The sequence below is a fragment of the Maniola jurtina genome, chromosome 2 (genome assembly GCF_905333055.1).
Source record: "Maniola jurtina chromosome 2, ilManJurt1.1, whole genome shotgun sequence".
Classification (NCBI taxonomy): Eukaryota; Metazoa; Arthropoda; class Insecta; order Lepidoptera; family Nymphalidae; genus Maniola; species Maniola jurtina.
In genome coordinates this window covers 14,637,812-14,660,124 of record NC_060030.1, presented here as the reverse complement: position 1 = coordinate 14,660,124, position 22,313 = coordinate 14,637,812, and the positions used below count along the sequence as shown (strand labels likewise).

The 22,313-nt window shown below is 39.1% G+C and overlaps 1 protein-coding gene across 1 annotated transcript; it reads left to right on the top strand.

The window, feature by feature from the left end:
• The first annotated feature begins 1,462 nt into the window (after positions 1 to 1,462).
• Positions 1,463 to 22,194, top strand: LOC123871620 (probable peroxisomal acyl-coenzyme A oxidase 1). The gene is made up of 13 exons (XM_045915536.1): positions 1,463 to 1,649; positions 14,695 to 14,854; positions 15,184 to 15,346; positions 15,845 to 15,968; positions 16,373 to 16,617; positions 16,967 to 17,127; positions 17,610 to 17,772; positions 18,119 to 18,309; positions 18,973 to 19,122; positions 19,351 to 19,456; positions 20,443 to 20,595; positions 20,835 to 20,951; positions 22,022 to 22,194. Exons 1-13 carry the CDS (start codon positions 1,529 to 1,531, stop codon positions 22,166 to 22,168), a joined length of 2,001 nt encoding a protein of 666 aa, XP_045771492.1. The 5' UTR covers positions 1,463 to 1,528; the 3' UTR covers positions 22,169 to 22,194.
• The last annotated feature ends 119 nt before the right edge of the window (positions 22,195 to 22,313 follow it).

Sequence of the window (22,313 nt, the reverse complement as noted above, 5' to 3'; positions counted from 1 at the left end):
ATGGGGCTTATTGATATCAAGGCTGAGATTTATAGAGTGACTTTGACTTTGCTCAGACTTAAGATTGAGTTAAAGCGAGACAAATTTATGTGAGAGATGTACATCTGTCTCTTTTTAACTTTTGTCTTAAGTCTAAGCAAAGTCAGTGTGCGCTCTATAGATCTCACCGTAAAGGTGAACTGCGCGTCGCGTCAGCGCCACGCACGATATTCTCTCGTATATAATATTGTGCGGGGCGCTGACGCGACGCGCAGTTCAGCTGCAGTTCAGTTCGAGTGCGTGGGCACCTTAAGTGACTAGTACGCGACAGGTGGAAATGGCAATGGGGGTGGGGACGTCCCGCACACCCGCACAGTCCCCTCGCTAACCCGGTGCGGGATAGCGTGGGTGTGCACTATGCAGGCCCCCGCCTCATACCCTGATTGCCATCTTAATTGTCGAGGACAAAGATTCTTATTTGCTCATGACATAATAAGTAATACGAATTGGCTGAACCGTACCGAAAAGTAACTATAGCAGGGAGCCGCTGGATTCAGGCGGCGCGGCAGTGGTGGCTTAATATGGAAGTCGCTACAAGAGACCTATTTCCAACGGTGGACATCTATTGGCGATAATGATGATGATGATGATTACTTTTAGCTGTAAGGCCCGGTCTCCACCTAAGCGGAGCGGAGAGATGTGTACGGCCAACCAATCAGATTTTTAAAAGATGACGTGATAATTTTTTTGCGTCATCTATTGAATTGTGAATCTGATTGGTCGACTGAACACATCTCTCCTCTCCGCGTAGGCGTCAAATTTGGTACGGTAGCATCATTCACTCTGGTAGCCTGCATGATAATAATCGAACTTTTGCCCTACATTTGTCACTAAGTACGTAGTGAGTGCTTACGTTATATTATGCGAATTCTTAAAGGGAAGCCGATTGGAATCGGGTTACATGGACATTTCGCCACTGCTAGTGATACAGGATAAGAACTCGGTCTCTAAAAACTCGTTACTCAATGTACGCACAAAGGAGTGACAGGCAGTTAGATTGCATGATACCTCACAACAATGCCGCGTGTACGTAACTATAATCACTACCTACCCTCCATTAAAATATATTATTAAGACTTTTTATTTTTATTGGTACACTATGATTGATTATAACGCTGTTGTATTGGTACGGTTTTGCATGTCCGACCATCAGCGCACCATATTAACACATTTAAATTAAATTCTTAGGAACGGGAGAAGTCAACCCACTGTAATACAGTGTTTACTAGCACAGGGGTTGTCAAACCTATATTTTAAGAACTAAGAATGAATAAATGATATTATTATTATTATTATTAGGTGGTAACCGGGCCTAAACGTGATGCACAGCACAGTCAGACAAGGGAATTTTTATATTATAATGTGAATAATCATTTAACAGTTCATTAATAATAATTAATTTACATGGGTTCGTCATGTAAGAAAGGTTAAACATGTAACCTATTTATTACGTTTTTTTTATTCGTGTCGTGAACAAGTATTTTTAACAATGAGTGCAAAAATTAATGAAGATTTGATAAGAGAAAGAAAAAATTGCACTTTCGATGTGCAAGAGTTGATACATATTATTGATGGTGGTGAAGAAAATACTATGCAGAGAAAGCAAGTCGGTTAGTACCTACCTACCTAGACTTTTTTCTTTGCGTCGTCATCTTGCTGATCCCTTTAGGCTTATAGACTTGTATCTACAGTGATAATTCTATAAGTCCTCCAGTACTTGAAGACATAAGTCTTAGAACAGTGCGTGTTGCCAGGGATTAAATAAAATTATGGATCCGAGACATAATCGCTTTCTTGTGAGCCCCATAGCTTGTCAGGAGGTAGCGCGCCGTGTACCGGGCGCGCTTCTGAGACGGATCTGGTAGCAGCCAGCCTAGCGATGGGACCCCTCCGCTTGGCGGCGAGTCAAGAGCTGGCCGGGAATACTACCTTAGTGTACCCGCGCAACCGCCAGTCCGTTGTGGAACAAACACAGGTTTTAGTGGGTGCAAGTCCCACATAACCTCTCCGTTTCCCCTGACGGAAGGGTATGCGTTAGGCATTTCGTGTGTAAAAAAAAATCTAGCTTATGGGGCTCACGAAAAAACTCAGAATCACTCAGCGAGCTATAGCGAGAGCTATGCTTGGAGTTTCTCTACGTCATCAAATCAGGATCAGAGTAACCGACGTAGGTCAGCGGTTTGCAAAACTGAAGTGGCGATGGGCAGGGCTGAGGTCACATGGTTCGAAAAACCGATAGACGTTGTGATCCCAAGATGCTAAAATGGCAACTTCGCAGTGTCCAGCGCAGGGTTAGAAGACCTTGGTAATTAGGACTTCAAATACTTACGTATGTGTACTAAGTAAGTACTTCAGCATTATTATATGATTGTAAAATATCATAACATTTAGGTACCTTAGACTCATATAATTCAGCAACTAAATTAATAGTTTCACTTTGCTTTTTAACCCCCGACCCAAAAAGAGGGGTGTTATAAGTTTGACGTGTGTATCTGTGTATCTGTGTATCTGTCTGTGGCATCGTAGCTCCTAAACTAATGAACCGATTTGAATTTAATTTTTTTTGTTTGAAAGGTGGTTTGATCGAGAGTGTTCTTAGCTATATTCCATGAAAATCGGTTCAGCCGTTTGAAAGTTATCAGCTTTTTTTTAGTTACTGTAACCTTCACTTGTCGGGGGTGATATAAATTTTTAATTTACACTTGTCAATTTGTTAGTGCATTTACGTAGTGTAACGCCACGCCGCCTCAGCCAATCGCAACGCGCCAACGCCAACCAGACTATCCGAGTCAAGCCAAGCTGGCCAATCACCGCCTGTTACAGCCGATAACCGCCAAGACGGCCAATCATAGCCTACTGCCGCCATGACAGCCAATCAACGCCAGCGCCATTGACAGCCGAACGCAACTCCGCCACCACTGCCGAATGCCTTCGGTGGGGATAACGCCATATAAAGCTATGCGAGCTCACTTTTAGGATTATTGTTCTATCGTACGCATTGTAAGCTGAAACTATGACCATTTGTGTAAACAAGTGTAAATTATATAAATAGTAACAAAGTAACAATAGTAATAAAGCAATGAGTGATTTGTATTAGTGTGTTTAGTGAAGTGACATAATAAATTTGGGCGATTATACTGATTTGCTCTTTTTATTTAAACCCACTGTTTCATCTCAGAAGTGGGATTAATAAAGAAAGTTATGATGCATAATCGCGCCAATTAACGAGTCGGCAAAGACATGCCATCTACTTTGTTCATCCGCAAGGATGAAACGAATCATCGTGTAAAAATCAAGCGACAATGAAGATCGTCCACTTCTGGGGCCCGGAAGGTCCTTAGAAGAGTTTTGAACCGGAGGTACATTCATCTGCAGCGTGCATGGTTTCTACGCCCGATGGCAACCTACCCTCAACTTCTACGCGTAATAACTGAGGTATGATCCATCCATTATTCCATTTCTAATCCCGTTTTTAATGATATTGATGCATAGTGTAATGAGGTTGATTGTGTTTGTAACCTCTACTGATGAGATGACCGTGAAAGGTTAATATTGCTAACACCCTGTTTGAGGTTATGAAATTAGTATTAGAGCACGCGGGTTATGATAGGTGGTCATTATACGCTCGCGGATAGTGAATGGTTTGAGTGATAGCTGAAGATAAATATAACTATAATTTGTGGCATATCTGACCGTCAAATAAAGGTTTAGGTTTAAAGATGTTTAATTCTCATAAAAACAAAAAAGTCATTTACATAAGAACTTAATTCTAAGAAAATAAAGTTTACAATATTCGCCATTTAATTAAGTACTCATTCAGCGCATTTGTTGAAGTAATTCGCATTACTCATAGTGTGAGCAGCTAATTCAGTTTTAAATGGATTGAATGAGTGTACATTTTTTTTATGTGTGCAGGTATTTTGATGTACAGTTTAGCTCCTTCATAGGTAAGGGTTTTTCTGCCATAAATTGTTCTAGTTTTGGGTAAGGCAAGGTAACTAGCTCGACGAGTTTTAGTTTTAATTTTTGTAAACGTGATATTTGTGTGTATTGTTTTATTTACAGTTTTCCTAACAAAAATACACGTGTTGTATATATATAACTGATGAAATAATGGCGGTGAATACTAATGCTAAAATTGCAACCGATTGATTTAGTCAACTTTTTATCGAATCAGGTAAAAACCCGTTCAACCATCCACTTTTCACGTTGCATCTCGCCGAGATACCCGCAATTTGAATTCGCAGTTTAATTCTAGAAAACGTACTTAGTGGGTTAGTAGTAGTGCTTTCCAGTATGTGGAAATTATGACCAAGTGCTACCGGTACGAAAAAGTTAACAAGTAATTCAATAAGTTAAATAATAAAAAATAAAAACTCCCGACTGCAGTTTGCGCTGCATATTTTTCGGCTCTTACATTAAATCGTATAAAATCCACCACATTGATTGTTTAAAGAATTTTATATATCCATTGACACACACGCCATCAAGACGAATGACGTATCATTTATCAAAATCGGTTAAAATTGTTGAGTGGTTATGAACTGACATAAATACATACTGATCAGGAATTAATTTAAAAAAAAAGATCTAGTATATCGGATGGTAACAATAGTTCTCAGACTACCCGCAAATTTCAACCAGAAGTTTTCAAGAAACAAGCTTTGACGCTATTAGTGTTTTTATTTGCACAAGGCTCAGTTATAGTATAAGGTTCTATAAACCTTTAAGGTTATTTTTTTCGCGTCGTCGGTGATATTCCCGCTGCAGTCATACAGACAACACGGGGTACGTGTGGGGTACCTGTAAATTATTTTTAAGGGTACAATAATATCATTTACTTCAGAATCGGTTGATGAACACTTTCAGTGTGCTCAAATCCAGTTTTGCATATAGCATGGCGATCGCAATTTGAATGTAAAATCGAATTGTTTTATGATGTTCACTTTTGAGTTTCTTGTGAAATTGATTTTCATGTGGTTATATGATTGTTATGTAATATGAATATAGATCTTCATAATTGGGGCAGACGTACTTTATGAATCGACTGGGAGCTACTTGTAGTCAAACAATAATATTGTGTTTATCTTTCTTTTCTCGGAATTTTTGGTGAGTTCGTGAAGTGCAAACGTCATCGCCTACGATGGTCACCACTGATGCTTTGCTGTGTGCTGTGTGCCTGATGCCGAGCGCGTCACTGCGAGGCACCACATCGTGGCGCGCTAACGATGCAGGGTTGCAGCCAATGGGTATCTATAAGCCGCCGCATTGTTGCCTATTTGGGGTGACATAAGCGCTGTTAAGCGTTTATGCTGTATGGTATGACTGTTCTTTTATTTTTACTAAAAGTTAGTGTTTATGAAGTCTGTACGTGTTGTAACTTGTAGTTTAAATCACATTCTTTGAATGATTGAGAGCATAGTAAGTAGATCTTACTCACGGCTTTGGAACTGTCTCGTATACTATACAAGCCAGTGGCGCAGCGTATAAAAGAGTAAATACAAATAGGTAGTGTAATGTAGGCAGAATTGGGCACTTGGAGGAAACGTAATAATAACTATTACCAGTTAGATATCCTTATGATTTTGATAATGCTTGTGTCATTTTAGAAAAAAAGTAGTGCTTGTAGGCAGCATGTATGTTACGTACTTTTGCCAACTTTCAATCGAGTCAATTTCATCATTCTACCTTAAGATTGTCGGTCCAATCATAATGTAAGTAGAAAGTTCAAGTGGCACTTTTAATTATAACCATGATATAGCTTTGTGCCGTTCATTGTTAGTCAGGTGGACCGGACGTACCGTAAGAATTTTCACTAAGCCGACTAGACTGACGTTTTACATAATATCTTGAGTTCAGTTGGTGTTAGTATGCCTGCCTGGTTATGTAGCTTACATAGTAGGGAATAGGAATGGAATAGAAAACTGTTATTTGACTGATGATCCTGTATTACCTAAATTCAATCGTGAACTGTTTTCGGAATTACATAGATGCCGAAGTGAAGACAGTAGCCAAGTCTTACTTTCTGCAGCCAAGTCTTACTTTCTGCAGCCAAGTCTTACTTTCTGCAGCCAAGTCTTACTTTCTGCAGCCAAGTCTTACTTTCTGCAGCCAAGTCTTACTTTCTGCAGCCAAGTCTTACTTTCTGCAGCCAAGTCTTACTTTCTGCAGCCAAGTCTTACTTTCTGCAGCCAAGTCTTACTTTCTGCAGCCAAGTCTTACTTTCTGCAGCCAAGTCTTACTTTCTGCAGCCAAGTCTTACTTTCTGCTGCCAGGTCTTACTTTCAGCTGCCAGGTCTTACTTTCTGCAGCCAGGTCTTACTTTCTGCAGCCAGGTCTTACTTTCTGCAGCCAGGTTTTACTTTCGGCAGCCAGGTTTTACTTTCGGTAGCCAAGTTTTACTTTCGGTAGCCAAGTTTTACTTTCGGTAGCCAAGTTTTACTTTCGGTAGCCAAGTTTTACTTTCGGTAGCCAAGTTTTACTTTCGGTAGCCAAGTTTTACTTTCGGTAGCCAAGTTTTACTTTCGGTAGCCAAGTTTTACTTTCGGTAGCCAAGTTTTACTTTCGGTAGCCAAGTTTTACTTTCGGTAGCCAAGTTTTACTTTCGGTAGCCAAGTTTTACTTTCGGTAGCCAAGTTTTACTTTCGGTAGCCAAGTTTTACTTTCGGTAGCCAAGTTTTACTTTCGGTAGCCAAGTTTTACTTTCGGTAGCCAAGTTTTACTTTCGGTAGCCAAGTTTTACTTTCGGTAGCCAAGTTTTACTTTCGGTAGCCAAGTTTTACTTTCGGTAGCCAAGTTTTACTTTCGGTAGCCAAGTTTTACTTTCGGTAGCCAAGTTTTACTTTCGGTAGCCAAGTTTTACTTTCGGTAGCCAAGTTTTACTTTCGGTAGCCAAGTTTTACTTTCAATAGCCAAGTTTTACTTTCGGTAGCCAAGTTTTACTTTCGATAGGAGTACTTTCATCTCGTTGCTCGTTGAGAGATCTCCCTGCAAGGATTTAAGTGAGATTCCTTTTCAAGTTAGAGTAATAGCATTCACAGCTTCACGAGAAGCTATTTACAAGCTATTTTCCTTTCTACAAGCCAGTCTGTTGACGGTTTTTCTTTCAAAAATGTCTCTAAAGTAAAACGTGGAAAAATAGTACAACTGAAAACGATAATAATTTATAAATTAAATAATGTTCTTTTGTTTCGTCTTGGTTTTAAAGTAGATAAGATTGCAGTTTAGATCACAGACCAATGGCATTGGATTAGAATTTTGTAGAGTTCATACTGACCACATTTTGTAAAACCATTTTGTAAGACAGCGAAAGGATATCGCTCATCAGTAGTGTAGGTACAATTTGATTATTACAGATGCTTTTGCAAAATTTGTTATTAGCCGAAAACGATCAGTTTCGTAGAATATTATACATAATTTGCCTTATTTGGACATCCTAGTAAACTTATAAAGTGAGCATAAGAATGCTTTTACTAGTAGACATTTTAGAGTTTCCGAGTGTCGACTGATTAATAGTTAGGTATGTTTTGACCTCCATGATACTACCACGAGCCAAGTGCCTAGTCAAGCCAAGCCAAGCACTAACCAGACCATGTTAAACGCGTTGTGCCACAGGTCCTAGCGAAACTGCGAATAAAATGATTGGACAAACTGTTAACTGATATTATTTGGACTACTGACAATACTCTCAATGAATGTGATATCCATAATTTGGTATTTACCTAGGTCACGATGCCATGTTACTATTAATGTAAAATTAGCGAACTCGGGATGGTTATGCGTAACAAGGCAAATGCTCGGTAAAGAATAGCAAGCGATAGGATAAAGCTAACTAGATAATGTAACTGGCAAAATTAATATTTCATTTAATTATAACAAAGGAATTTAGTTATTTAGTGGCAAGTTCCCACAAGCATTGCGATAGAAGTAAACACTGATAGCATTTACTCAGGTTCATTTTCGTAACCAAGCTGGTAGGCATTAAGAGAACTCGAAGTGTTAAGGGGTTTCGAGGCTACGAAGCTTGTACATGCCTGAGCAGACTCTTTAAAGCCATATCACAGCGCCTACGGCTCTTATATCCAACAGTGCTAACTGTTCCGATAAATAACTTGAAACCGAAGACCTTGTTGAGCTATTGTCTACCAGAAAGCTAACCAAGCATTTTCCCATTGCGGGAGCAATTCATTGTTTCAGGACGGCCGAATGTAACGCCACGCCGCCTCAGCCAATCGCAACGCGCCAACGCCAACCAGACTATCCGAGTCAAGCCAAGCTGGCCAATCACCGCCTGTTACAGCCGATAACCGCCAAGACGGCCAATCATAGCCTACTGCCGCCATGACAGCCAATCAACGCCAGCGCCATTGACAGCCGAACGCAACTCCGCCACCACTGCCGAATGCCTTCGGTGGGGATAACGCCATATAAAGCTATGCGAGCTCACTTTTAGGATTATTGTTCTATCGTACGCATTGTAAGCTGAAACTATGTCCATTTGTGTAAACAAGTGTAAATTATATAAATAGTAACAAAGTAACAATAGTAATAAAGCAATGAGTGATTTGTATTAGTGTGTTTAGTGAAGTGACATAATAAATTTGGGCGATTATACTGATTTGCTCTTTTTATTTAAACCCACTGTTTCAGTAGTTTTTTTTTAATAAAAGCCTTGCCATAATATATTATGTTCGACGCTCGGCGTGGAGAGGGCTGGTTCCGAATGAATCCACATTCCACAATCCAATGAGGTTTTAACAATTTAATATGATCACCAACATTTTGTAACAATAATAGTAAGAGTTGTAGAGGCACTAGCGAGTAATCATTTTAGAGGCTACGCGTGCAACGACGTAGCGTAATTCGTTAGTTGCATCTAGCCCGTTGTATTGTGTGGTAGTCTACAAGTATTGTAACTTTAAATAGTGAATTATAATATATATATTTTTTTAGTGTTCATTTCTTTTGTTTTTATTACTACCCTGGTAGAGAACACGGCGCTACTATATATCCAGCAACATCATATATATATACATCAAATATCTGTACAAATATACCTGTACATTGGTGACTCGGACTTTGAACTACCAGGGTAGCGCGTGTTAATTTTCTTAATTAAAATAAAGTAAAGTAACGTAAGCTAGGGCAACTCAAATTAACACGTAGGAAGTGAAAAACTAAAAAACTTTAAAAATGGCGCAACCTACGACAGTAGTGAAGGATGAAGACACGTATTTAGCGTCGATATCTATCACGTCGAAGATCCCGGAGTTTTGGACCGACCAACCTAGGGTCTGGTTTATCCAGCTGGAAGCAATACTGGCACCACAAAAACAAGGAGACGCATCCAGGTATAATATAGTGGTATCCAAGCTGGGTAAGGATGTCATACAACAAGTGACGGACATCCTCATCAATCCTCCGGAAGAGCGTAAGTACGAGGTACTTAAAGAAAGGTTGCTGAACATATATGAAGAGTCGGAGAACCGCCAGATACAGAAGCTCATCGGGGAGATGGAACTGGGTGATCAGAAACCCAGCCACCTCCTCCGAAAGATGCAGGATCTGGCCAGGGGTAAAATTAATAATGAGACCCTAAGTGTTTTATGGCAGAATCTGCTACCAGCAGCAGCACGAGGCGTTCTGGCTGCGACAGAAGCCAAAGATCTAGACAGACTAGCTGTGATTGCTGACAAAGTAATGGAAACTATGAAGTCCCAACCAGTAGCAGAAGTGGCAGTTAAGGAGGCGGTACCCGGAACTTCGTCGATGGCAGCTGAAATAGCCAGGATCCATGCGAGGTTGGACCAGCTGGACAGGTCCAGACACAGTTGGCGAGGTAGGCGAGGTCGCGGAGGTTTCCGTGGTCGTTCGCGTTCCCGAGGACGAGAGGAAAACAGATCCAGACGTACCCCGGATAGCCCGGACTGGCTCTGCGTGCATCATTTTAGATACAGGCAGAGAGCTAATCGCTGCGAACAGCCGTGCACCTGGAATACGAAGCAGGAAAACTAGTAAAGATGCAGGTGGAACCGGTGGGTACCTGCGTCGAATTAGGGAACCACCGTTTATGTATTACGGATAAAGACAATGGCTTACGTTATTTAATAGACACAGGTGCGAACATTTCAGTGTTGCCTAAAAGTTATAAATCAGTGTGTGACAGTGCAATGAATAATAAATACAAACTTTATGCCGCGAATGGTAGTGAAATACAAACTTTCGGAACAAAGACTCTAGTGTTAAATTTAAGATTGCGTCGTGCGTTTAAGTGGACTTTTGTAATAGCCGACGTTAAACAACCCATTTTAGGTGCGGATTTTTTAGCTAAGTATAATTTGTTAGTAGACTTAAGAAACAGACGATTGTTAGATCAGGAGACTAACATGTATGTAATTTCCACTATAGTAAACTCGGAGCATTCATCTATTTTTACTATAGCCGAATCGCATCCATGTTATTCTCTTCTAAGTAGGTTTCCAGAATTGACAATGCCAGCGACGTTCAAAGAACCACCACGTCACAGCGTAAGACACCACATCGAGACTTCAGGACCTCCGGTGCATGCGCGCCCAAGGCCACTGCCGCCGGACCGATTTAAAAAGGTAAGAGAAGAATTTCGCCTTATGCAGGAAATGGGTATTTGCCGCCCGTCAAAGAGTGCGTGGGCGAGTCCTCTACACGTTGTACCTAAAAAAGATGGTAATATAAGGCCGTGTGGAGACTATAGAGCGCTGAATGCAATTACGAAGCCTGATAGATACCCAATTCCTCACATAAAGGATTTTACGTTTATTTTAGCCGATAAGAAAGTATTTAGTAGGATTGATATTAACCGAGCGTATCACTTTATTCCGATAGCAGAGGATGACGTGGAGAAAACAGCTATCATTACACCTTTTGGTTTATTTGAATGGCCATGTATGTCTTTCGGTTTAAGAAACGCAGCACAAACATTTCAACGTTTCATGAATAATTATGTTTTACAGGATTTAGAGGCAAATTTTCAACAAAATAACCCGGATAGTGCGAATTATAAAACTGAATTTGTTTTTTCATATTTAGATGATTTAATAATAGCTAGCGAAAATAGTTCGCTCCACGAAAAACATTTAGAGGCCGTTTTTGAAAGACTACAACAAGTTGGGTTAACTATTAATTTAGCAAAGTGTGCGTTTTCACAAGATAAAGTTGAGTTTTTGGGTCATGAGGTCTCAGCCAGTGGCTTAAGGCCGTTGCCAAGCAAGGTCCAAGCAATTGTAGACTTTCCCAGACCGAAAACGGTAGAGGAACTTCGTAGATTTCTAGGCATGGTAAATTTCTATAGAAGTCATTTGCGTCAGGCAGCCGAATATCAAGCTGAATTAAATAAGTATCTTCACGGAGCAAAGAAACGTGACAAAAGTAGTATAGTGTGGACAGAAAGTGCTGTTCAAGCTTTCGAACAATGCAAGTTGAATTTACAGAACGCTGCTTTGTTAGCGTATCCGATAACAGGTCAAGTGCTTGCTATAATGGCAGACGCGTCAAATACTTGTGTTGGAGGCACATTGCAACAAAGAGTAAATAACGAATGGGTTCCATTAGGTTATTTTTCGAAAAAATTGACTGACACGCAACAAAAGTACAGTACCTACGACAGGGAGTTACTTTCGCTTTATTTGTCAGTGCAATATTTTAGGAACATGTTCGAAGGTAGAGATCTCGTTTTGTATACAGATCATAAGCCGTTAACGTTTGCGTTTAAAAAGCTAAGTAGTAGTAAAGAAACGCCGCGAAGGACCCGTCAGTTATTATTTATTAGTGAGTTCACGACGGATATACGCTATACAAAAGGCGAAGAGAACGCGCCCGCGGACGCGTTATCGCGAGTTGAAACAATTTCGTGCCCGTCTGTACTTGACTTCACAGAAGTGGCTATTGCGCAAGCGAACGACAAAGAGCTCACAGAATTGTTAGGAACAAAAAACGGTAATACGAGACTAATAAAAATTGACTTGCCGAGTGTAAATAAGCCCATTGTTTGTAACTTGCGAGGCGATAAGGCTAGGCCTTACTTACCAAAACAGTTTAGGCGTATCGCATACGAAACAATACATAACCTAAGCCATCCTGGCATTAGAACAACAAGGAAAATGGTAACTGATAATTATTTTTGGCCTGGGATGAATAAAGATGTAGGTATTTGGGCTAGGTCGTGCATAGAGTGTCAAAAAGCAAAGGTTCACAGACACACTATGTCACCTTTAGGGCAATTTGCAAAAGTAGATAGAATGTGTCATTTACACATTGACATTACAGGTCCATTCACTATTTCAGAAGAAGGGTACAGGTATTGTCTTACAATGATCGATAGGGAAACAGGTTGGCCGGAAGCATTTCCAATTAAAGATATTTGTGCGAAGACAGTAGCCAAACTCGTGTATGAAGGATGGATTACTAGACATGGGTGTTTTATTAATTTGAGCTCAGATCAAGGAAAGCAATTTGAAAGCAGTCTCTTTAGACAGTTAATGAAATATTTAGGGGTTCATAAGTTTAGGACGACACCGTACCATCCACAAAGTAATGGCATGATCGAACGATGGCATCGTAGTTTTAAGGCCGCCTTAATGGCGAGATTAAAGGACAATAGATCGTGGGTTGAAGAAATGCACACCATTATGATGGGACTACGTGCAGCACCACGCAGTGACACAGGGGTAAGTGCCGCGGAATTAACCTTTGGGCGAACTCTGAGGCTCCCTGGAGAATTTTTCGAACCATCGGATAGTAAGATAACGGACGGTGAGGAGTACCTAAAGCAGTTGAAACAGGTAATTAGTAATTTAAGACCGAAACCTGAGACACAGAGAGACTCTCGAACAATTTTTGTGCACCCTGCCTTAAAAGACTGTAAAAAAGTTTTTGTTAGAAACGATGTAATGCGTAAGTGTCTACAACCACCGTATGACGGTCCCTATGACGTCATAAAGCGGTTGGAAAAAGCATACTTAGTACAGTTACCCAATAGACAAGCACTTATTTCAATTGACAGGTTAAAACCGGCTTTTGTCCTGGATATCAAAAATCCACGACAGACGCCGGATGAAACGACATGTAAGAAAAAATGTAGATTTAGTGACGATGATGTTTTGCCGACTCATACAATCCGTACTACTCGGAGTGGGAGAGTCAGCAAAACGCCCGTTAGGTATCAGTAGAATAATTTGAGTATCAACTAGCAATTAAGCAATAAGTATTGTAAAATGGCCCCGATCCGCATATATTATTTTTTATTTTATTCATGTATTATTTTTTATTAGAAGTCATAACTAAACCTTATTATTGAGAGTGTTAGAGTGGTTGACGATTGTTATAATTTATTGGATAGTGTGTAAACGTAAAATGTAATGTAACAAACATTCGAAGCGTTGAGTGCAACGTAGGCTGGATGGCGCGGGCATAGCAACAATTGTAAGTGGACTTGCCACAGCGACCCCGTCGCCACCCGCTCAAGTTCTAGTGACCTCATCTCAAGTATAATGTGTTAAGAGATGTACCATGCATCGAATCAAAGGAACACTGTAACTGGGTGACGTGTTTAAATTATGATTTGTTGGGTAAGCGGATCGGAAACATTGTTAGGGTTGTCGAAAAATAAAGAACGAATATTGTGAAATAAAATTAAGGTTGCGGAAATTTGTATTTGTTTAATTTTTATTAAGATAAAAATTTGGGGTGGTGTGATGTAGAGGCACTAGCGAGTAATCATTTTAGAGGCTACGCGTGCAACGACGTAGCGTAATTCGTTAGTTGCATCTAGCCCGTTGTATTGTGTGGTAGTCTACAAGTATTGTAACTTTAAATAGTGAATTATAATATATATATTTTTTTAGTGTTCATTTCTTTTGTTTTTATTACTACCCTGGTAGAGAACACGGCGCTACTATATATCCAGCAACATCATATATATATACATCAAATATCTGTACAAATATACCTGTACAAGAGTTATTATTAGGTAATATGATCGAGCACAATAATTGAACGTCTTTCTCGTCACGAATCGAAGCCAAGGGCAATGGGTAACGTATTACATATAGGTATATACCTACTCGTTCTTGAAATGCAGGGTTAACAGTCATGCATTATTTCTATCTAATATGAAATTCAAATATCAAGTGTTCTACCTGCAGTCATCGACTTGAACCTTTTGTTTTAATTAATAAAATCATATTAAAAACTTATGTACCTATTGCTCGCGACAGGTCGAGATGGCCATTTTCTAGTGAGGTGACATCACATACCGGGTATATCCGGGTATACCGGGTAATCGATGTCGATAATTTTTTTGGTACGCAACACCCTTTTCACACACACAAAAAAAATCTTTGAAAAGAGCAACCGCCGAGTTTCTTGCTGGTTCTTCGCGGTAGGAAAGGCATTCTGAACCAGTGGTAGATGCTTTTGACGATTGAAAAGAACTTGTAAAAGTCTAATTGAATAAAAATATTTTGAATTTTAGCCTCACCATTTTATTCACCTTGAATTTAAAAAAAAAGATGGGTGGGTGAAGAGTTTCCACGGCACTTATCTAAAATCTAAATCCACTATCCGGGCGAAATGGCTGGTTTAGATTATTTAACATAGTATTATTTTTGTATTTGGTTGCAGAAAATTTTGTTTTAAACCAAAAGGAATTGTGGGACGATGTGCCTGAAGAATATTTGAGCCACAAGGAAAGATATGAAAACGCAATAAAAAAAGCCTCGTTTATCTTAAACTGGTTTCGTGAGTTCAATCGAAATAACATTGAAAACTCCGATCTTAGAGCGTAAGTTTATTATTAGATAAGCTTTTAACATGAGGTACTTATTTCGAAATTACAGACAGACACTCCAATTCTGTTTATTAGTATATGTAGATGTAGGTACTTACGCAAATAGAACTCTTCCTCTCCCGGTAGAGCTCTGCGTGAAACGACTTAACGAGAAGGCCTAATTCGGACCTCTAAAATCGGTCACCCATCTGAATTACTGCCTGACTTGGTTAAACGTTACTTACTTAGCATTTGTTCCTATTGCCGTATCGTAGAATATTGAATAAATCTTTTATTTGATACCAAAACCGTTCGTATAAACTTTATCTCATTTTCATTTATAGCCCTTCAAAAATTTACTCGATTCAAGAGGGAATCTTTCGCAATATCAACCCGCTCCTCATACACATCGGGTTGTTTTGGACTCCCCTCAAGAATCAAGCCTCTGCCGAGCAACAGGCCGAGTGGTTGAAGCCAGACTCCAAAATGATTGGCACTTATGCCCAGGTACTTCAAAAAGGTTGTTACCTAAACTAAAAACACAAAAGCACCCAAAAACTTACCTCCCTCCTACCGAGTTCCCCCCTCGCCATTTTACTATAGAACTGCGAGGCATCACCATGATCTATATGGGACATATAAGTAGTCGAAATCCCACGGACTCGAACGAAGCGATTTGTTTCCTCGATTCTAATACGCACTGCTAGAATATGGAATGCCCTTCTTCCTTCCGTTTTTCTCGATAGCTATAAGTAAGTAAACGATTTGCAAGGGTGGATTTACACTAAAACGAGCTCGTTCTATCTCCACTCTATCAACCTTCTTTGGATAAACAGAAACAACCATTATTCTATCTCTGTTTATGCAAAGTGAATTTGGCAGAATGGGGATAGAGTATTGCATTTATTATCGAGTGAGCATTTGCCCATTTGGCCAAATCCACCTTTAGGTAAAGATGAATGTTAATGATGATTCTTGATACAATATTTTGTAATATCATTCTAGACAGAGCTGGGTCATGGTTCATATCTTAAGGGCATAGAAACAACAGCCACGTTCGACCCGCAAACCGACGAGTTCATACTAAACAGTCCTCAAATAACTTCTTACAAGTGGTGGCCTGGCGGTTGTAAGTAGAATTTACTTCACAACCTTAAAATTTACAGCCCAGTAATGTAAGTAACTAAATTTAGAAATTTAGTAGAGTTGATCTAAATTACCTCTTTAAAAATCGGCAATCATTAGGGCAACGTGAACTTTTGGCCCAGCAACTCTCGCACAGATTTTTCTGTCAGCTTATTTTCTTGATAAAAATAATACACGTTTCTAGCAAGCAAATACGTTATCGGTGTAAACTCGAGTAAAGTTTCACTTACCAACCGACTAACCATCCAACCAATTCATGACTAAGGGCTCCGAATAGGTTCGAAATTAGCCTTCTCAGGTTCTTCAGGTCAGGTTCTTTCAGTTTTCTTATTATTATGGCTTGTTCACGATAATAGATGGTTCAAATTCTTAAAATATATTTTTCAGTGGGCAAAACTGCGAACTCCTGCTTGGTAATGGCCCAGCTCTATATAAACGGAACGTGTCATGGTTTACATTTATTCCTGGTACAGATTAGGGATTATGAAACTCATGAACCTTTGCCCGGGATCGCGGTTGGTGAAATTGGACCCAAAATGGGCTTTAACACTGCGGACAATGGATTCCTTGGTTTTGACAATTACAGAATACCCAGGACGAATTTGCTGATGAGAAACGTGCAAGTTTTAAGAGTAAGTAGATTTTGTTATCCCATACTTCTGAGGGTTGCAAAATATGTTTTTTAGTGCAAGATTTGCTTACGCTTATCGACAATCATAGAAAACAATCAGTCTAGTTTGATCTTGATTGAAACGCTGTTGTCTAGATGATGCCTATTTACTCTGGCTTGGAAGGTGTACCAGAAACGTTGAATCAAAACGTTTCGTGAGAGTCGATTGGATGTTAACTACATAAGGATGCCAATCCTCATGGCTTCTTGCTTTTCTGTTGGAGAATGGTGAAGGAGTGACAAGGTTGCGAAGTCACCAAAGTACCTGCATCCTGTAGAAGACCGATAAGTAGGCAACATTTCAATTTCAGGATGGCACATACGTAAAACCGAAGCACTCCAAGCTCACTTATGAGTCAATGGTTTTAACACGAGTGACGCTTATAACAGACTTGGGGTTCCAGTTGTCCAGAGCAGCCACCATTGCAGTCCGCTACTCTGCCGTTAGACATCAGTCACAGATAAAATCCAAGTAGGTATACTAGGAATAGAGCTATGATAGCCAGGTAGTCCGGAGGTTCGATCTCGGGTACGACCCTCTAACTTTTCTTAGTTATTGTGCGGTTTTACCAATTAAATATCACTTGATTTAATGGTGAAGGAAAACATCGAGAGGAAACCTGCATGCTTGAAAGTCCTCCATAATGTTTTTAAAGGTGTGTGAAATCTGCCAATCAGCCCTTGGCGAACAGTGGCCTATTCCCTTTTTATTTCGAGAGGAGATCTGTGCTCAGTAGTAGGCCAGTGATTGGTCTTATACCCTTCTCATTCCCAGAGGAAATCTGTGCTCAGCTAGTAGCGATGAGTAGATCATGACACGGCACCTCAGCTCATTAAATAGCGTCTGTCTTCTTCTATCTTGGGCTTTTTTTTTCACTAAAACTTGCCGTTCAAATAAAACAGCTGTAACAACAATTATAATAATATTATCTATGTCCTTTCCAATTTTTGCAGCGAGCCCGAATGCCAAATATTGGACTTTGTGACTCAACAACACAAGCTATTCATATCAATCGCCTCGAGCCATGCGCTCCGGGTGATAGGACTTTGGATGTGGAATACTCACAAGAAAGTCACCGCTGACATCCAGAAGGGAAACATGGATGAACTTCCTGAGGCAAGTGTGGTTACATATGCAGCGAATTTTTCGACTTTTGAGCTGTAAATTGTAAAGAAAGTAACTTTGTTAATTGTATAACATGCTTTTTGGGTCGTTAATAAAAACTTACATACCTAGTTATTTAAAATCAATGTTAACGGTAGAAAAAAATCACAAAACTACTTACCGACTCTCTTTAATTTTCTGGGATGAAAAGTAATCTCACTTTCTAGGTCTTCAGCACGCAAAAATCATTACAATCCGTTTCTTCTTGATCGAAGGACAAAGTAACAAATCAATAACGCTTTTGCATTTATAATAATGTGGGTAGGTGCGGATTTCATGAATGCGAAATTTTTACCAGCTCCACGCTCTTGCCTGCTGTCTGAAAGCCATCTGCAGTCGTGATGCCGTTTGTCTGGTAGAGCAGTGCAGGCTGTCTTGTGGCGGAAACGGTTACCTGATGTCTTCCAACCTACCTCAGATATATGCCAACACCACAGCTGCTATCATTTACGAGGGAGAGTATACGGTGTTATTACTGCAGACTGCCAGGTAATCTTATTGCATTTGCTTCTAAAAACCAGCGGCATTTGAGATATTGTTAGTTTAGTAGATCAGTGCAGGCTAGCATGTGACAGAAACGGTTTCCTGGTGTCTTCCAACCTGCCTCAGATGTCAAAGCCGCAGCTGCTATCATTTATGAGGGAGAGTTTGTCCTACGTCCTACCCTCCGAGGGAGAGTACACAGTGTTATTACTGTACACTGCCAAGTAATTTTATGGCATTTGCTTCTAAAAACAACTGCAGTCGAGATACTGCCAATCTCACCGACCAGTGCAGTCTAGCTTGCGGCAGGAAGGGTTTCCTGATGTCCTCTAACCTGCCTAAGATATTTGCCAACACTACAGCTGCTATCATTTACGAGGCAGAATTACGGTGCAGTATTGCTGACTGCTAGGTAACCTTTACCATTCTTGCAAACTTATCTTGCCGTGAAACTTGCCAAAGATTGACGGCTATACCACAAGCTTCACATACGAAGGAGATATATGATGCTGTTGCTGTGGACTACCGGGCAATTTTATGAATGACGTCTCGATTCGAAAAACTAGCTGCAGTTGAAATTTTCCAGTTTGATCGATCAATGCAGACTAGCTTGCGGCAAAATATACGGATATAGGTACTTATCTACTATCGTTTTTTTCATACTTAAAGGTATCTGATTAAGTCTTGGAAAAGTGCAACGGAACATAAAGCTTTGCCACCCAATGTCGCTTATTTAGCCGATTTTATTGAGAGGAGATATGGACAGTGGCAAAATTCACCGGAAGGAATCATTCGAGGATTCAAAGCTGTTGCCGCTGGGTAAGAACTAAGACCTAATAAGTTAACAAATAAGCAAATTCATACATGCACCATAATATAAGCTAAGTATCTTCGTAACAATATAAGAGAATTTTACAATTTTGGCAGCACTTGTTTTTTTTTAACTATTATTCCTAATAATAATTATTGGTATTATACATTCTATATTACTTCATTAAGGGCACAGTACTTCTTCATTGTCCAAAGCAAACCTTTCTAATTATTCAGGAAAACGAAAACAGCCTACGATACCCTTCAACGATATTTAAAAAATGGCAGAGAACGTGAGGAAGCCTGGAACTTGACTTCTGTGCAGTTGATCATTGCTAGCGAGGTATTAAAACAAAACAGAAATTTTATTGACATTGGCTCCAATGTCGGCCTTAGGGGGTATCAAGCAAGGTAACCACCTGGGGCTTCGCTCTTGCAGGCCTACGACATCAACAACACAAGTAAAAAAGTCATAAGGAAGTCCGTACTCGCAAAGATCTAGAGCCCAGAGCCTCATAATGGTTAAGCGGCAGATATTGGAAAAATTTTCGTATTACAAAAAAGGGCAATACGCGCAATCTATAATTTAAAACCGCGCGATTCCCTACGAGAGAAATTTAAGGAAATAGGTATTTTTACAGTAGCTTCTCAATATATTTACGCTAATATAATTATTTTTGTACGACAAAACATTCATAGTTACAAAAAAATCGGTGATTTCCACGACCGGCAAACTAGAAACCGTAATAGGCTCGCATATCCTACGCTCCGCCTCAGGAAAGTGGGAAAATCGTTTGTGGGAATGAGTGTAATATTTTATAATAAAATTCCACAATCAATTTTAGACTTGCCTTTACACAAGTTTAAAAAATCTATTAAAAGTATGCTCCTGAAAAAAGCTTATTATACAATCGAAGATTATGTAAATGACAAAAAAGCTTGGATTTGATTCGCTCCAGCAATATACGGCGCTGCAATTGCTTGTATACAGTATGGCATATTATTGTAAATTGTACATTTGAAAAGAGCAACCGCCGAGTTTCTTGCTGGTTCTTCTCGATAGGAACAGCATTCCGAACCAGTGGTAGATTATTTTAACGATTCAAAAGCACTTGTAAAAGTTTAATTGAATAAAAATAATTTGAATTTGAATTTGAATTTGAATTTAAGGTCACCCCTGGTTAACGCCACCTAGTAAGAAAATGCTAAGTCAAAAAAGAAGATGCAGCACACTCATCTTGTCTCTCCTTTTACTTTTTTGTGCAAGAGAAAAAAATTGTATAAGTCAAGCAATTGAACCATAATACCTGCCTATATTTTTTATTCCAGGCTTATGCTCGTTCACTGTTATGTGATGTATTCTGGAGAGAAACCAAGCAATTGTCTACAACTGTGTCCAGAAACTTGGCTACAGTATTGGAACAGCTGGCTGAATTGTATTTGGTTTATTGGGCTTTGGAGAAACATGGCGATTTATTATTGGTGAGCATTTTAAGAAGTATGGCAGTTTAATATTTTTGGAGTTTTTATTTTGAAGGTTTTAAAAATAATTTTCAAAATTTTTGCCCGAATACTTCGAGGTACAGGCACTTAGCTCGACAATCGACACGTTGGAAATAGGGATATTATTTACTTTAATTATATTATCTGACCATCCTAACCAATTAGATACATTTACTTAGTAATAGCTACTCGAACTTTTAGCTAAAAGTTGGTTTCAGTATTCAACAATATCAAGAGACGATATAGACGCACTTCAAGAGCGCTATGAGGAACTGCTCGCGTTGATCAGACCCAATGCAGTTGGACTTGTGGATGCTTTTGATATTAGAGACGAGGTAACAACGCAACTGAGTCTAATTCATCAAGGTTTTGTAGGTTATTTATTTATAAGTAAGTAAGTACTAGGTGCATATAGTTACAAACTGAGAAGTGGAGTATGTGGCTAATTTTTTGCTTGAATATTAATTTTTGAGACGAAATTACTTACCATCTCATATACCATATACCTACCTAGCCACAATTTGAGAAAAAAAATCCAAATTTTTACAATATATATTTTATTCCGTTAGTTTCTACAATACCTAAGTATTTACAATTTTGCTATGTTAAAGTTTCTTACCTACACTTGAAGGAAACTCCGTACAATAAATGAAATAATTTTTTTTTTTAAATTTATTTCAGTAGGTATTAGGTACCTACCTAGTCTACATATTATAGGAAAACTATAACGTGATCTATTGTAATTAAATTATATTTTACATAGAACCATGCATAGAACCTTTAGAATATGCTTATGTAAATAATAATTGCAGTGCACTGCACCTACAAAGTACAAACGAATGTAATTTTTGCAATATCCTGGTGCATTTACTTTTCTACATAACTCGCAGATTAGATTTACTAATGCCTGATATAAAATTATCGTCTTTGTAATATTATGGATTGATCCTTGCTATATAGTACCTACCTACTGAAATGTTATCTAATACTGACAATTGACATAATATATTTATCTATCCTGATATTAATCACAATTGAATAGAAATGTTGATGTTAGATAACTTTCTCTGATAATATTTTCTTTAAACTCACACTCCTAATCGGTTTCTTTCCATCGATGTTTCTATCCGACGTATCAGAATAAGTGCCGATTTTTCAATCGTCAAGTAACTTTTATCAGGAGAATATTTTGAGGAGATGACAGTTTTTGAATAGAAAATCTGTCAAGACGTCAAATTTATTCCTCCTTAATAAATTCCAAACTTTCGCCTGGCGAAAATCAAACCCGCAACCTTCCGCTTATAAGACAACACAACTCAACACTACGCCAAGGTGTCAAGGCATTTGAAATCGGGTTTTTTAAAAGACTTTTTACATAAATGTGTAAAATAGTTAATCCTTACAGGTTTTATGTTCAACGCTGGGAGCCTATGACGGCAGAGTGTACGAGAGACTGATGGAGGAAGCTTCCAAGAGTCCGCTCAATACAGAAGTGGTCAACGAGAGCTTCCACAAATATATGCGGCCTGTGTTAATGAAAAATAAACTGTAAAAACTATGTAATAAATAATTTATACTGAGTTATCATTTTTATACACGAAGTTAAACAAAAAAAGACAAAAAAAAAATACCGACTTGGTCAGCGTCAGCGCCAACTTCAAAATACATACCTGCAATATACTTAAGTTTTTATTTGT